Here is a 15,274-nt window from a genome sequence, read left to right as displayed (position 1 = left end):
AGGTGAACATCAGCAAATCTGAAATACTGAACCTAACCCTGAGGGCAGGGGAACAAGAAACGCTGAGGGTGAGCACCCCCTTTCTGTGGAGTCCAGGGGGTGTTAGATATCGGGGGGGGGGGTGAATCACAGCATCCCCCTCCGAGCTGGGTTGTGGCCAACTACCCCTCAATGTTGAAAGACATTAAGCACGACTTTCATAGGTGGAGGACCCTCCGGGTCTCGTGGCTGGGTCCGCTGGCTGCAGTCAAAAAGGTTCCACTCCCACGATTCCTATTCCAAGCGATACCCCAAGAGTTACCAGCAAGCTTTTTCAGGGAGCTGAAAGCCCTAACTAACGAATTTGTATGGGAGGGAAAGGGAGCGAGGGTTTCTAGGGATTTGCTGATGGCACCCAAAGGGGGGGGGGGGGTCTGGCACTACCAAATTTCCAGCAGTACTATGAGGCCTCGCAGTTACGGGTGATCAGAGAATGGCTTCAGGAAGGGGAAAGCCTACAAGACTAATAGTGGGTTAAAATGGATAGAGCGGTAGCACACCACAAGTTGGCGGAAGTTCTGTGGCTACCGAAATAACACAGGCCAAAGCATCTATACGAGAGTACTATAACCAAATTAGTGGCTAACAATTGGGATAAACTGGTGAGAACCAAGGGGATAACGTCCTTCCCGTCCCCCTTCACACCCATTTTCAACAAAGTGAACTTCACTCCGGGACTAGAAAAGGGGGCATTTAAGCAGTGGCAGGATGGGGGGGGGGTGTAGGAAGCTGGGAGACATGTTCAGAGGGGAGGAAATGCTCTCCTTTGCGGACTGTAAAAGGGAATGCTCAGTGAAGGAGGGGGAAGGGTTCAGATATGTGCAAATAATGCATTGGCTACTGAATCCAGACAACAGGGAAGCAGCAACCAGGGAAACACAGCTTAAAAGAATTCCTCCTACTAACGACTGGTCCAAGGGGCTCATCTCCAACCTCTAGAGGATATTGGACAAGGCAAATGCTAGGAAACAGTGGCCGTACATGCGGAGAAGGGAGAGGATCCTGGGGAGGGAGATTGAAAGGGAGGAGTGGGAGAGGGTATGGAGAAAGATTCCCAAGTTAGCTAGGGCATCCCAGTTGCAAGAAACCTGGTATAAGATCCTTCTAGGCTGGCACTATACACCAGCCCGACTTCACAGGATGTACCCAGGGACCCCAGGAGACTGTTGGAGGAGTGAGGGATGGAGGGCACAGCATATCTGGTGGGAGTGTCCTAAAATGGGTAAGAAATGCAGAGGGCACAGGACCAGGCCTTTGGGCCAGGTGAAGGGCGACTACCGGAGCAGATACTGCTAGGAATCAGAGGGAGCACCGCAGCGGGGGAACCCAGATCTAGGGAGAAAGTGAGTGATCCTAACGCTGGCGGCCATGACATTAATAGCGCAGAGATGGAAAAGCCCAAGCCCGGAAGTTCCCATGATGCAGGACTGGCTGCAGAAGATATGGGAAAGTATAGCTCTCTAATGGGCAACGTACGCTATGAACAACAATGCATCATTTTGCAAAAGACTGGGGAGAAACTTTGGCATTGCTCAAGGACAAATTTAGGATAGTGTGGTGCCCCCCGCGCCTAAAACTGTTGGATCTACGTTGAACCTTGGTGACCGGCCCGTGGAAGGAACGGGTCAGGGGCCGAGCAGAAGTGCCTTTGGTGGGGGAGGTGTGGAGGGGGGGTTGTTTTGGTTTAACATGTTGTAAATTCAATAAAAAGAGTTAATTAAAAATATGGCAACTGGCCACGAAAGTCTCCAAATGTGCCTCAATTAAATGCATTTGAGGTGGTACATGTTGCCACAGCGGATGCACTCAATCATCCCAAAATGCCCCCCAACATGTTGGAGAGGCCGCGGGCAACTCGGGTACTTAATCCATATGTGGTGGACTTGCCCAGTTGCAGAGACATACTGGAAAGAAATCCTAAGCCATATTAAAGAAGTGGTGGGTGTACAGTCACCCTTGGACCCAATGGTAATCCTTCTGGGAAAGGCGGTAAATGTTCTTTAAGCCTAAATCGCTCCACAAGGTTACCATACTACGAAAGTTGCGCCTGAAAGGAAAACTTATTCATGGGGCGTCTCCTCGCACTGAACAGTGTTGTATTACCTTAACCAAAGACTGGATGTTACTTGGCGAAAGGTGGTGGGGGGGGGTTGTTATAATTGTCAAAATTCATGCGTACTGATGACCATATGAACAGCGATGGAAATGTGGCATATCGTCTTCTATATATGTGTGCTCTTGAAATGGCTTGTGTAAAAAAAAAAAAATGTGCATATATAAACCCACTTTGTTTAGTGCACTGCTGCCACCCAGAATCCAGCCATGCACAGTGAACTTGTGTTTGACATTTACTGCAAACAAAATGCATTTTAAATATTCAAATATGTCTCATAAATGCTGCTCACCCTTCATAAAATCTACTCGAGTGGGCGAAAAGAATTTGTGAGCCATAGATTAGTATCTGTAAAAGTTTAGCTGCATCAATGGACACAAATCCATATGATAAAGGCTCTGAAAACAGTTTGGCCAGTTGACTCCTGCAGGTGGTAATCTATAATGCAAAGCAAGCTCTACAGCCTAACTGCAATGTTTGGTATTACTGTAGATTTACAGACTGGATGGTCACTACTTTGTGTAGGCATCTAGTTTGCTTTGTGTATTCATCATGTAAGAGGAAATGAAGACTTAGCAGAGTGGATTGCGTATCGGACAGAGAACTTGACAAACTAGGTGGGATATTGTAGTTTGTAGTCATCTCACTTTCAGGGTACCTGGTATAAAGCAACAGGGTGATCATACAGAATGTCCAGATCATACAGAATGTCCAGTTATTGGTTCGCTTATGAGTTGTGCACCAGTTGCAAGATGAATACAAGCTGCAGAACTAGGTCTGCCATCAAAAGCATTTGATCATGTGGTGATGTACATTTTCAAAAGTGGTCCCTTATCAGCATGATGCATTTCCCCAATTTCTCGCTTTCCCATTTTCTCTCTCTCTCGGGCTGGGTTCTTTTAACTCATTCCTATGCCAAGTTATGCTGTTCCTCCCAGTTTAGGCCTGTTGTAACGGCCTCTTTGGTTCTGAGTCGATAATAGTATTGTAATTCCCTCTTTTTGGCCATACCCCTATACCTACTCCTATACCTATTCCATCGTTTGCAGCTTCTTCAGAATTGGGCAGCTCGCATCTGTACAGACACGCCATATGGTGCTCATATCTCTCCTGTTCTCCGTTCACTTTGCTGGCTTCCTGTTCTCAAACTGGTCATTGGTAGTTCATCGTGCCTTCTATGGCTCATGAGAACAGGATGAGTTCCGGCCCGATGTGCCATACTGTGCGCTGCCTTTCTCCTTCTGATCCTCCGCTACTCTTTTGAGCGGGTGGGTGGCCGCTCTTTTTCATTAGCGGCCACTAAGCTGTGGATCTCTACCGTTGAGACTTCGCAACTTCTTGCCTTTCGTCGGCTATAAAACACATTTGCTTTAAGTTATGTCAGCTAGTCTCTTACTCCTTTCCTCCTCAGCGGCAAGAGGCTTTGTCGTATGTGCGCTTTACAAATGCGATTAACATAAGAGTATGCGGAAGCAGGGATGGCGATAATACCATCTGATTTCATTATATGCAGACGACAATGCTGTTGTATGTGCATCATCCTGAAACTAACTTTGGTCATATCAGTTCACAGCCCTGGCGGGAATCCGAATTAACGGGGAAAAAATCCTGCCTGTTCCCACTGGCCGGGCTCTGGAGGGCTTAATATGGGACAGCTGCCGGAATTGGGAATGCGGTGGATGAGGCTCTTTTTCGCTATCTGGGCATTAATGTGTGGCATGACCTGGCTGCTTCACACGAGGATCACACACAGTCTTAGATGGTGTGGGCAACTCCATGCGTTTAGATGAAAACTACCTTTGGGGGGGGTACCGGGCGGAGCAGCGTTATTAAAAAATAAGGCAAAAGAGCACTTTATTAACATACCCAGAGTGTAGCGACTGCATACAATGGTTAGAGAACTTATATGGGAGGGTGCGTGAAACCGAATAGCCTTGCGCTCCCTACAGTTAGACTTTGACTGGGGTGTAATACGAGTACATAAGAGTACTGAACTTTGAGCTATATTACTTGGCAGGGCAACTGTCCTTGTGAGGATAGCTCAGCGGCAACATGCTCACCTTGGAAACAAGACGACACGAAGCAACACAGGTTTGATCCCCGGGTGCGCGCTTAAAAACCTCAGGGTATTAAGTGCGTTATAAATACGCAACTAAGAGACATATATTCCTGTAACAGAGCCTCGATACCCCCGGGCTGTGTGAGCACTTTAAAAATGCAAATAAATAAACTGCAATTTCTGGTGGGTTGGCTGGGAGACTAACCCTCGCAGCACACATTGGTACAGCAATGGTTGTAATATTTGTGCTTCCTGAAAGAAGTGCTGTGGCTGGCAGAAACACTGTCACATAGGCCCTCACAACTGTTTAAATCGGGCATAGATCTGTGGCATAGAACATGGAACCCCCGATCCTTGTTCCTCATGCGTCCCTCTGAAAGGAGTACTCTGGCAAACAGCAGGGCGTGGTGGGTAGGTTCAGAAGACACGGAGGACAAGGGGATTGTTTTGCGACCTATTGAGGGACGGCAAGTGAATAGATTTAATTTTTTTTGCATACACAAGGGTCAATTTCTACTGTATATGGGAATGATTGGGAGAATGGACAGGAGATGGCTGGGACTTGGCGATGGGGCAAGAATGAAAAGTCCTGGAGACTATGCACGATGTAACAGAGGGAGGACATATGGTTTCTAGATTGGATTGTAAGATTTTATTTTTAAGCCATCTAATTGACAGCATGCAGAAATTGACCCGGGGAGGACAATCTCGGATGAGGAATGGAAGAGGGCGCTATTATATACGAAGTCTCCAGATGTGAGATTCAGACTCTCCAATTCTATACGATACAGAATTATTGAACCCATATAGGCTGTCACGCTGGTATGCCTGAGGTGTGCTCAAGAAAAAGCAGATTGGATGCATATGTTTGGACATGCCCCGTGATTGGAAAGTTCTGGGGAGAAGTAGGTACGAGGGTGGCTTCAGATGCATTCAGAAATTCAGATGCACACATGGCCACCAGAATATTGTTTGTTGCGTCTGTTCCTACGGGCCGGTAAGCACGCCAAGCAGCTTGCAAAGAAGACGCAATATGTGTGTTGGCAAAACGCAGAATAGCAATAGCTTGGAAATCCACGACGGGCCATAAAATAGAAGCATGGTGGGCTGATCTGAAGCGCTGGGCACTGGCTGAACAGCGGTATGGCAAAGAGCGATACAAGGAGGGACGCATGAAAGGCGCGTGGGGGTGGAGGAATGGAATGTGTTGACGCAGGAGATGTTCTTCTCTGGGTGTGAAGCACCATCGAAGCAGACAGTTAGGAAGGAGTAATGGTGGGGGCCGTGGGAACCGGGGCACAGACACTAACCTGGACTATGCTGAGTAAACTACTGCCTAGTAAGATGTTTCAAAGGAAGTGTTCCCGGGCAGAAGGCCGCAAGAAGCGAGCCCTCATTGGTTATTGTAAGAATATACACACGTCTATTGTATGTGTTTGAAAATGAACTTGATCGGTGACCGTGTACTCTACGGTTTGGGAAACCTTTAAAGTAGTTAAGGGGAGGAGGGGGGTGGGGGGGGACTGCTTTCATTGACAGCCGGGGTCCTTTACGGCTGGAAGTGTGCCAGTTAAGGCACCTTGAAAATGAGTATGGGAGGACAAGACTGAGCTCTTCTGGGGCTGATGATTAAGGGCAATCTAATTCAATTTCAGGACCTTTTGGACAGGGAGGTGCTATACATTGCTAGGCCTGTGTTTGCCTGCATTATGGTGAGGTGGATGGGCCTGGCTAGAGCAGTCCAAATTAACTTCTACCCGCGGGCTCTCACTGGTATTACTGCGTCCTCTGATGCTACCCCGACATCAGATGACTATATTAATGGAAAGTTCCAGGCGTATTGAGTCCATATACTCCTGCAGAGACGCTAGCACAGACTGGGAGCTGGCAATGTATTTGGAAGGCATTGATCTCCTGACACTGCCGGATGCATCCTGCTTTGTGATGGACGCTCCAGTTACCGCAGACGAAATAACTTGTTCTATTGTGGCTTTAGCGTCCGTTAAGGCCACGGAGGAGGGCGGGGGGTTGAGCTGTTTAAGGAGTATGGTGCTATTCTTGCTCCCCTATTGGTAGGTGTATTGGAGGAGTCTCTCTGGACTGGTGTTTTCCCATAGACCATGCGCAAGGCAGTTATTACGGTCCTGGTGGAGCCTGGAAAGCTGCCAAATGTGGTCACTTCATACCAGCCCCTATCATTACTAAATATGGATGCAAAGACTCCTCCCTTACATGGTAGACCTACTACATCCTGATCAGTCTGGGTTCATCCTGAGCCGATCTACTGCTTTGAATCTCTGAAAAGCAGCAAAAGTGAAAATATGGACCTAAACTCCATCCATTATGGTGTTCAATAGTTCATAACATCTGTGTGAACCAATTAAAAAAAAAAAAAAGAGCGAAAAAACACAAGCTACAATTCCAGTTGCAAGGATATTTCCTTAACCTTTTTGTAATTCGCTTCCCCAGATGCTTGCACAAAGTGAAATTCTTGTTCAAAATCGTTGTGCAAACGACACAGGGCAATTGTGAGCTTCATGTTTGGAAGCATGGTCTCGCCCAGTGTTTTTTCCTTATGGTGCAATGTTATCGTAAGAGGAAAGTTGGCAGTCTCCATTTCGCGATCAATCCTCCCATTCTGGTGTATCGCTCCACATCAAGTGGGTGGATGTTCTGTGAAGGGGGGGGAATAGCGGGGGGAACGGGGGAGGGTTGGAAGCCTGAAACCACCCTATCGGTGTCCTTGCCTTTACAGCAGAAACTAACAAATGGAATACTTCTGACTTTGTCCAGAACCTTTTCCAGCTATAACATTTGAGGACCACCATCTAGGCATAGAACACTTTGGCTGTCCCCATCAGCACACCTTTCTGCCATCTGTTTGACCTGTCCATGCTGCCTGGTACCATTGCAAGATTGAAGACAATGGGTGACAAAGGACATTCTTTAGCTGTTAGTAAGGTACAGGTGCTGTGATATGTAGCATTCAGCAAAGTTCTGACCCATTTGTGGAGTGTGCTGAAAGTATTGTCAAACTACAACTGAATTTCTTGAGCTCTCCAGTTTTCATAGTCTATGTCTCTGCCGTTGAAAGAGCTGGGGCTCGAGTACCTGTGTCCTGACGTGTGCTTGGCACACCTATACATTGTCTTGCATTGCTCAAACCCTCCAAGGAGCAGTGTATTATGTTATCTTTTTCCCGTTGGGTACTCTTTTCACGAGATGGCATGAACTATATCCTCCAAGGTCTTCAGTGATTCCTTGGGAACTATATGTAGTTCCTCTCTCTCCCTCTTTCCCTCTCCCCATGTAAATTTTCTTGGGAGCACAGTAAGAATACCAAATGCCATGAATGCAATGATGGGTTAAATGTTATTGTGCAGCAAGTAACATTGGGGCAATAAACTTAAAATAATGCATTCACTGTACCCTTTTTGTTTAACGTTTACATTCTAATGCACAACTCTGGTAAACGTGAAACTGGAAAAAGGAAGAAGCAAGCCTAATGGTCAGGGTGGCAGAGTAGGGCACCGTCACAATTGTATTGTATTTCCCTCACCAACCCCCACCGGATGTCTAAATTACAGCATTTGTACATGTTCAAGGTAACTAAGTTCACATGGTCCTCAGCCTTGTGACCCCATGGGCAGGGCAGGACATGGTCTGGACTAGGCAGCAGGCACTCTTCAAAACGAGCACATCTCATCCTTGGAGCCCCATTGCACCCACAAAAAAAATATTGTCCCAAAAGAATAGTGATTCGGAGTCCCTCTTCTTGCCCATAATCTTGAATATTTTATTTTCTGCTACGCGACCAAAGGAGATGAGGCCCCCTGATTTTTTTTTCAACAGTTAATCACTTTAAGGCCATGCCTGGTCAATCGATAAGTAAAGAGTTCTTTTGATTCTAATATGTTTCAGAATCTGGCTGCACTGAACGCAGAGCCCATTTGTGTACTCTTGGCTGTGCTGAACTGATGGTGATGCTTTGCATTTGGAGCAGCATGTAATGGACAAGCCCCATACTTTGTGTGCATGTCTGAATCTCATTAAATATTTACTTGGAGGACAGTTAAAGTTAAGGGGATAAGAGCCACTATGTAATCTGCATCCATACGTCCCTTGTTCCAGCAGTCCCATTTGCATATAAACAGCTTGCTATTAACAAAAACACTTCAGTTTAGGAGCACTGTTTAGAAAAATTGTGGAGGATAGCTGTTTGAGGATGCACGTTTGCCCCATTTTTGAATGTGAAATTTGTATGTGCAAAAAGGCTGCTGAATTGTGTGGGTTGTCCTAGCTTAAACTTTCCAAATACTTTGTATTTGGACCATTTCCTAAATTATTTTTTACCAGCACCAGAAAAAAGAAAATGTACATATCTATCTAGAGCTTTTAGTAAGTGAACCTAGAGCTTTTTCAAATGGTAAGTGGAGCGCAAGTATCATCAAGAATTAATGGATCCTGTGAATGGTCAGTATCTTTGTTTATGGTACATTCTATTCCTTTACGGTACATTATATCCCATGTTGCATATAAAATAACAGCAGGGAAAAGGGACAATAAACAAATAAACATTCAATCAACACTGAAAGAATTAACCTCCATACCCATCATCCCTGGGATTCATCATACAGAAATAAAAAACCATCTCCACTTAATTTGATATCATTCAGAAAGTTTAAAAGCGACCAATTCCATTATCTGAGTGACCATACAATAAGACCATAAAACCTCATAAGCTATAAAATAAGTATTATAAATGAGATGTCTAAAATGAAAGTCGTTTAAAATTAAGCTTCAGACACTTTACCACAAGATGTTTCCACACTATTAAATTCATTTCAACACCTGCACTTTTTCTTGATGATGATTTCCTCTAAGACTTCCCTTGTTAAAAGAATATTTAGTGTAAACCTTTAAATCTATTTTTTTTTTTTTTTTTTTTTGGAACAAGCTATTTTGGCAGAATGTCCCATCTTAATATCTAAGCTGTTCCAGGTATGAATAGTTATGGACCTTTTCTATAGTTTCACTCTAATCTCCGACATACAGGTTTTTGTTTGTTTTTGGGATGTCTACCAAAAAAAAAGCCCGATTTCTCAACCATTTGAACATTTACATTTTTAAATTGGATATTCTCAACAGAGCCCATGCCATGTACTCTTACTTTTTTTTTTTTTTTTTTTTTTTTTTTTTTTTAAGGTTATATCTAACTACATTACTGAAGTGACCAATCCAGATATTTGACTTTAGCTATTTGCTCATTCAAGCAAGTTAAGTTCCTGAGGAGTTTGCCAGTTCCTTAGGTTCACATATGTGTAATAATGCCAATTGCAATCCGGTCAATATTTCAATTGACACACTTGGCCGTAGTTTGGGGGGGGGGGTAGGGGCTTAGTTTATATAGCTAACTCTAGTCCAAGCAACACAAATGGACGTTTGTTTTAATATAGATTCTACATCAGTGGCAACGTGCGCGCCTTGGAAGCAAGACAACCCGAAGCAACACAGGTTTGATCTCCGGGTCCGTGCTTAGAAACCTCTGGTTATTTAATCGCGTAAATATGCAACTAAGACAACAGAATTCTGTAACAGCGCCTCGATGCCCCCGGGCTGTGTGAGCACTTTAAAAATGCAAATGTAAAAATAAATGGATCCAATTGTGCGTCCCTTTGATGTCTTAGGGTACCGCTTGCTATTGCTTATAAACGGCGAAGAGCCATGTTGAGGTTTACTGGCTTGTATTGGTAGCTGTCCAGCTTGGCTGGTCCATATTATCTGACCCATGGACCCATCCTCCCTGAAGTAGTCCAGTCCTGAAAGAGCTTCTCAGTTCACTGCTGTGCCTCATCAGGGGTGGGAAGGCTAGCTGGCTGTATAACCTTTGAAAAACAAATGGTGTTAAGATAGATGCAGGAGGTTATTTCTGAGCTACTGTTTGACCCATATAGTGCCTTAATCCCCTGCCTAAAAGACTGGGGGTGTAATACTTGCAGTGAAGGGCTCTGAACTTTACAGCAAACTGCGCGCTCTCAACTCTCTTCCTTCTATATTTGGGCGAAACCTTCCCACAGCAATTAAGCACGTGAAATATGCCAGAAATATGCCACAAATGTTGCTTCTTCAGTAATCTGAGTTCTCAAGCATAGTCCTCTTGCTGCAAAGAGCTCAACTTTTCCTCTGCCCTCCCTTTTGGAATGTTAGCAATGCGTTACAAGATTAAGTAGTTTACCCAGTTATACAGTTGCTAAGCTCCTAGACCCCATTTACGAAACCTTGAACCCATAATCTGGTACACTATCTGTGTCAAGTAGCATTGCCCTTGCTTTATGAAGCAGCTTCTCGTTTTTACATTCAACCTTTGCTTTGGCAAGCTTGCTTTCTAGATATCGCAGCTACTTCTGGTTTGGTTCACACTGCAATATGCCCCTTTACCATAGTGTATGCCCTATTTAGCAGAGGGAGAGGTGTTGTGTCCATTTCATCATGTTCCACATGCTTGAATCTGCTCTAGCATGGACGATGCAGAGGCAGTTGCAGACTGCTCTCCAGTAGGTTTCACTGCATTCCGTGACTATGCAGTTTAGCTGCCCTTGCCTCTATCCCACATTTCTTTAAGGTAAGCCTTATTAAATCATTTTAGGGGAATTAAGTATTGCAGTAGATACCCTAACTCGTTCATAAACCCTCAAATGCTGGTTAATTGGTTGTTCTCCAGAAGCTGTTTGTCTCCATACTTTGTCCAGCATCTCCCTGTCTCGTTGTAAAGAAATCTGGAATGGTAACGAATTATTCAGGCATCTGCAAAACTTTCCAGCCATGAACTGAAACTGTGTTCGTGTTTACCTGATCTACAGAAAATACTTGATGTTTGTAGCACTTCAAACTATAGTCTGGATATTTCATCTTTTCTCCATGCTGGATGCAGGCTCTTCATAGGCAATTTGCAATTTTTAAAATAGAAATAATAGTATTGCCATTAAGTATTGCTTGGGGGGGGTGGGGGTAAAGTAGCGAAGCTTTATTTGCCCTTTTCTTTCACTAGCACAAAAGCCTGTTTGAGCAACATTTCCTTGGAAAGCTAGAGCAACAATAAATCCTTCAGATTGGCAAATTACAGCTAGTAGGGAAAGACTTTAACATGGAATGGACCTAAAATTGCAGCACTGCCCAACCTTTTATATGGTTGTTTACATAGAACTTTAGGGGTTTAGTTATTCACTTGGAAGATCTAGGTGGAAGACTTGGCCCAGCTGTGGAAAAAAATTCCAAACGTGAATCCTGTGCAAACCTCCCACAATTCTGTTATGTCTATTTTAGCTTCTGTTGAAATTGTCTTGTGGAAGGTTTCAAGTCTTCGGTCTGAGCATTCATGGAAGGCATGCATGCTGTAGGCTAATGGAAAGTTTAAACTGTTGGAAAAGGGAACATTTTAGCGTTTGTCTTTAACACAAGCACTTTTACATAGTCGGATTGTATGTATATATGTATGGTTTGTGAGTAATGTATATGGGTGGTGGAGGTGGTTATTTTTCAGAGTCTTGGGATCCAATTGACCATATTATTTTTCACAGGAGATGTTGGGCGCAGTTCAATTGTTGACGGTCTCCATAGGTTAAAGCCGAAGTTCACTGAAACCTTTTATTGTCACAAAAGATGGGCAATAATCAAAAATATATAAAACCTATTTTTAAAGAATGTTCCTATGTAAAATGTTCATACAGGGGGGGGGGGCATCCATTTTGTGATATTAAGCAGCCTCCTCTGTTCATGTGCTATGCTCTGGTGGCAATAATCAAGCAGCAAATGCACCCTACTGGGAGCTTTTGCTTACTGCAGCCAGAGAGCAGAGCTTAACATGGAGAGGTGGCTGCCTTCACTTTCATTTTGCATTTTCTGTGCTCCCAGGGCCCAGGGAAGCACAGAAAACGCCAAATGAAAGGCAGAGCAATTATAAATACTATGCCAGCTGCCGGTGGAGTTTTCATAATTGCTGCAACTTTCTTTTCTAGTTTCCCGTCCTCCGGGAAACTAGAAAAGAAAGGCAAACTAAAAGAGTCGCAGCAATTCACAATTGCCTGGACTTGCCTAAAAGAAAAGGCGAGGAATTTTAAATACAACAAGGTTGTATATAGTTGCCGTGGTTTTCTTTTTAAGTTTCCCGGGAAACTTAACCACGGAAATCCTAAATACAACAGTGTTGTATTTATGATTGCGGTGGCTTTCACTTTCAGTCTCCCGGGATCCCCCTGTGCTGAGGGAGCAGACAGGGTCCTGACTGCATTCTATCTCCGGCAATACTGAAGCAAAAGCCACCTAGTGGTAGCTTTTGTTTATTACAGCCAGCCTTTGCATCATTATTGCCGCGAGGGCAGAGCGTAACCAGCACAGGAGGCAAAATGGATGCCTCCTAGTGCTTGACATTTTTGAGTTTGAGCCTAATTTGCTCAATTTTACCTAGGATCTTTGTTTAAAAATATTTTTTATATTTATTTTTGATTATGGCCCATGTTTTGAGCCAATAACATTTTTGAGTGAACCTCCCCTTTGTGGATGATGGATTGCAGATTTTTTGCCCTGGCTGCACATAGTGCTAAACTTACCATGTCATGGTTCAAAGCGGGGATTAGTTTCGAGTTGTAAGCTACTAGCCAGGCATATTTGGATGTCTTCTTCATTTCTGTGTTGGGGAACTAACTTTGTCAGTTGCTCCTAATGGCACCATGAAATTGCATCATTGTAATCCAAAATCTGCACCTTGACCAATTGCTGCGAAAACCCTCCTAACTTTAATATCTGGTCCGACTGCTGACTTCAAGATGGTCTACAGTGGTCTGAGTTTTCTTTGAAAGTTGCATGGTATTAATTGGCCTACCCTTTCTGTGAAGCATATTTGACGGCCCTGGTGAGTGTCCACTTTTGCCCTCTGAGCAAAAAATATGTTCTAGGGTGATGGCTCCAAGTTGGGTCTGTACGAGCCATGGTCCCTCCCTTGCCATTTGTGAAACTTGGACCTATGCTGAGAAACTGTTCAGGCCACAAAACATGCATTAATCGCTAGCTGTTGGGGTAAGAAATTATGTGTGCTGTATGTGGAATATTGGCTTTCTTGCTGGGATGAGGTAGCTGCAAGCTACTAGCCAGGCATGGAAATCAAGAGTTCAGGAAAGTTCCACTCCAGTCCAAGAATTCACCTTGGTAAATGAGATGCTTTCCTAGCATTAAAGCTCCATGATTAGAGCGAGGCTTAACTGTCCAAGTTCCTTATGGGATTCCTGATGCATTTCTCTGGTGTGGGGCAGAGTCACCGGGTATTTTCATAGAACATTTTGGATTGAACCACAAGATGTTCAGTATGTGTAGCATTTGGTTTGCATCTAGCATCCCGAAAGAGGTCTTTCTACCGAAACAAAGGCACAGTTTGCATGCTTTGGCTTTTCAAGTTGGTGTACCTTGTAATTGACCTTAGACCATTGCAGGTTCTAACTTTTTGGTTCCAGTACTAGTAGATCCTTTACAGGGTATAGCCCACAGGTTGTACTGCAAATGCCCTGAAGCATGGGTCCATGGGTATCACAAATGTTCCAACTATAGGGGGCCAAGAGGTCCGTAAACTCAGCATTTAATGCTTGCCTGGCTATCCGTATCCTGTTACCTGCTGCCTAAAAGCCCTGTCGCTATATTTGATAAACTCTTGGATCTGCTTCAGCACACACACACTTTTTGATCATGACTCGCTTACCCACTGTCGCCAGTTTTCAGATCCTTCCTCATTAGTATTACTAGTCTGTCTGCTGTAGCTAAAGTTCCTGTTCACCAGCAGGTTGGAGGTCCTTGACTTAAACTGTGACTTTCAGTCAGGAATACAACTTCTGTTTTATAGGCTATTGGTATTACATTGGGGTATGAAGCAGTAGAAACGTGGTAAGCATTGTATAAAAACAGATGCTTTTAAAGGTCTGGCTTTTTTTGCATGGACCATACATCAACTACCTTTGCACACTTATGCAGGGCATTGTGAGACAACCTGAGTTAAATTGGGGTCGGAATGCTTAAAGGGATACGTAGTTGCTTGGTGATGGATTGGGTTGCAGTCAGTTCGTGTGGACCTGCAGCACTTTTGGAACATTTTCAATATGTGACACTAAGGTGTGCACTATGTCATGGCTAATTTGACCCTTGCTAATGTAACCTGGAATTGATGCATTCTGTGGCTTACGTGTCCTCTTTACACTTGCAGCACTCTAGTTGTGAAGCAGAAATTACCTGGTGTCTACATCCAGCCATCGCATCACTCTGCATTAAGTAAGTTGCATCTTTGTTTAATGCGTTTCAGTTTATTTACTCAACAATCGAGTTTTCAGTCATCATGATTATTTTATTTCAGTGTGGTTTGGGGTGATATTTATACGGCATGGCCTTTACCAAGATGGAGTTTTCAAGTTTACGGTTTATATACCGGATAACTACCCCGATGGAGAGTGTCCGGTAAGTTGAAGCTTTTTGCCTACTCAATTTTTCCACTTAATGCACTAAACTATGTAACCATGTAAGAGTAGCAGAACAAGCTGGCAGTCTAGGTGCTATTGGAAGACCTTTGGAAATGTCCCCTGTCCGAACGGGTATGTGGTAGTACTGTAGAAACTCTTAATTATGAAAATTGCTGTTGGTAAATGCAATGCCTGAAAGGTGTGTATGTTAACGGAGCAGCTTAAAAAATCTAGTATTATGCATGGTCACCTCTTCCCACCTACCAGTCTGTTGTCCATGTTGGCACTTCCAACTTTTTAAAAATTATTTTTTATCTAAAATATTAAAGTAACTCCTTGAAATGGAGGTTGGGAGAGGAGTGCGAGTCCAAGTAAAATGGGTACGTGTTCTTCATGTAGCTTTCTGCCCTACAGAAGCTTCACATGACGTTTACCCAGTAAACCTACACAAGCAAGAAATTGTGAGTGCACAATCCCCAAGGAAACCCCGATATGCTCTGAATTACCACAATGTGCGTTTGTGGCGACAACGGCTTGCCTGTAGAATTGGCCCATTGCCCAGTTGTTGAA

The 15,274-nt window shown here is 44.1% G+C and overlaps 1 protein-coding gene across 3 annotated transcripts in view; it reads left to right on the top strand.

Annotated features, from left to right (window-relative positions):
* AKTIP (AKT interacting protein) overlaps positions 1 to 15,274 on the top strand; it is a 154,263-nt gene that overhangs the window by 105,605 nt on the left and 33,384 nt on the right. For all 3 annotated transcript variants that reach the window (XM_069639558.1, XM_069639556.1, XM_069639560.1), the window contains 2 exons: positions 14,455 to 14,519; positions 14,602 to 14,702. In XM_069639558.1, the coding sequence (XP_069495659.1) occupies positions 14,455 to 14,519; positions 14,602 to 14,702 (166 nt within the window). The remainder of the gene's footprint in view (positions 1 to 14,454; positions 14,520 to 14,601; positions 14,703 to 15,274) is intronic.

Source organism: Ambystoma mexicanum, chromosome 1q, assembly GCF_040938575.1.
Source record: "Ambystoma mexicanum isolate Mex_15411 chromosome 1q, UKY_AmexF1_1, whole genome shotgun sequence".
NCBI classification, from domain to species: domain Eukaryota; kingdom Metazoa; phylum Chordata; class Amphibia; order Caudata; family Ambystomatidae; genus Ambystoma; species Ambystoma mexicanum.
The sequence above is the reverse complement of the archived record's forward strand: the minus strand, read 5'-3'. Positions and strand labels throughout refer to the sequence as shown.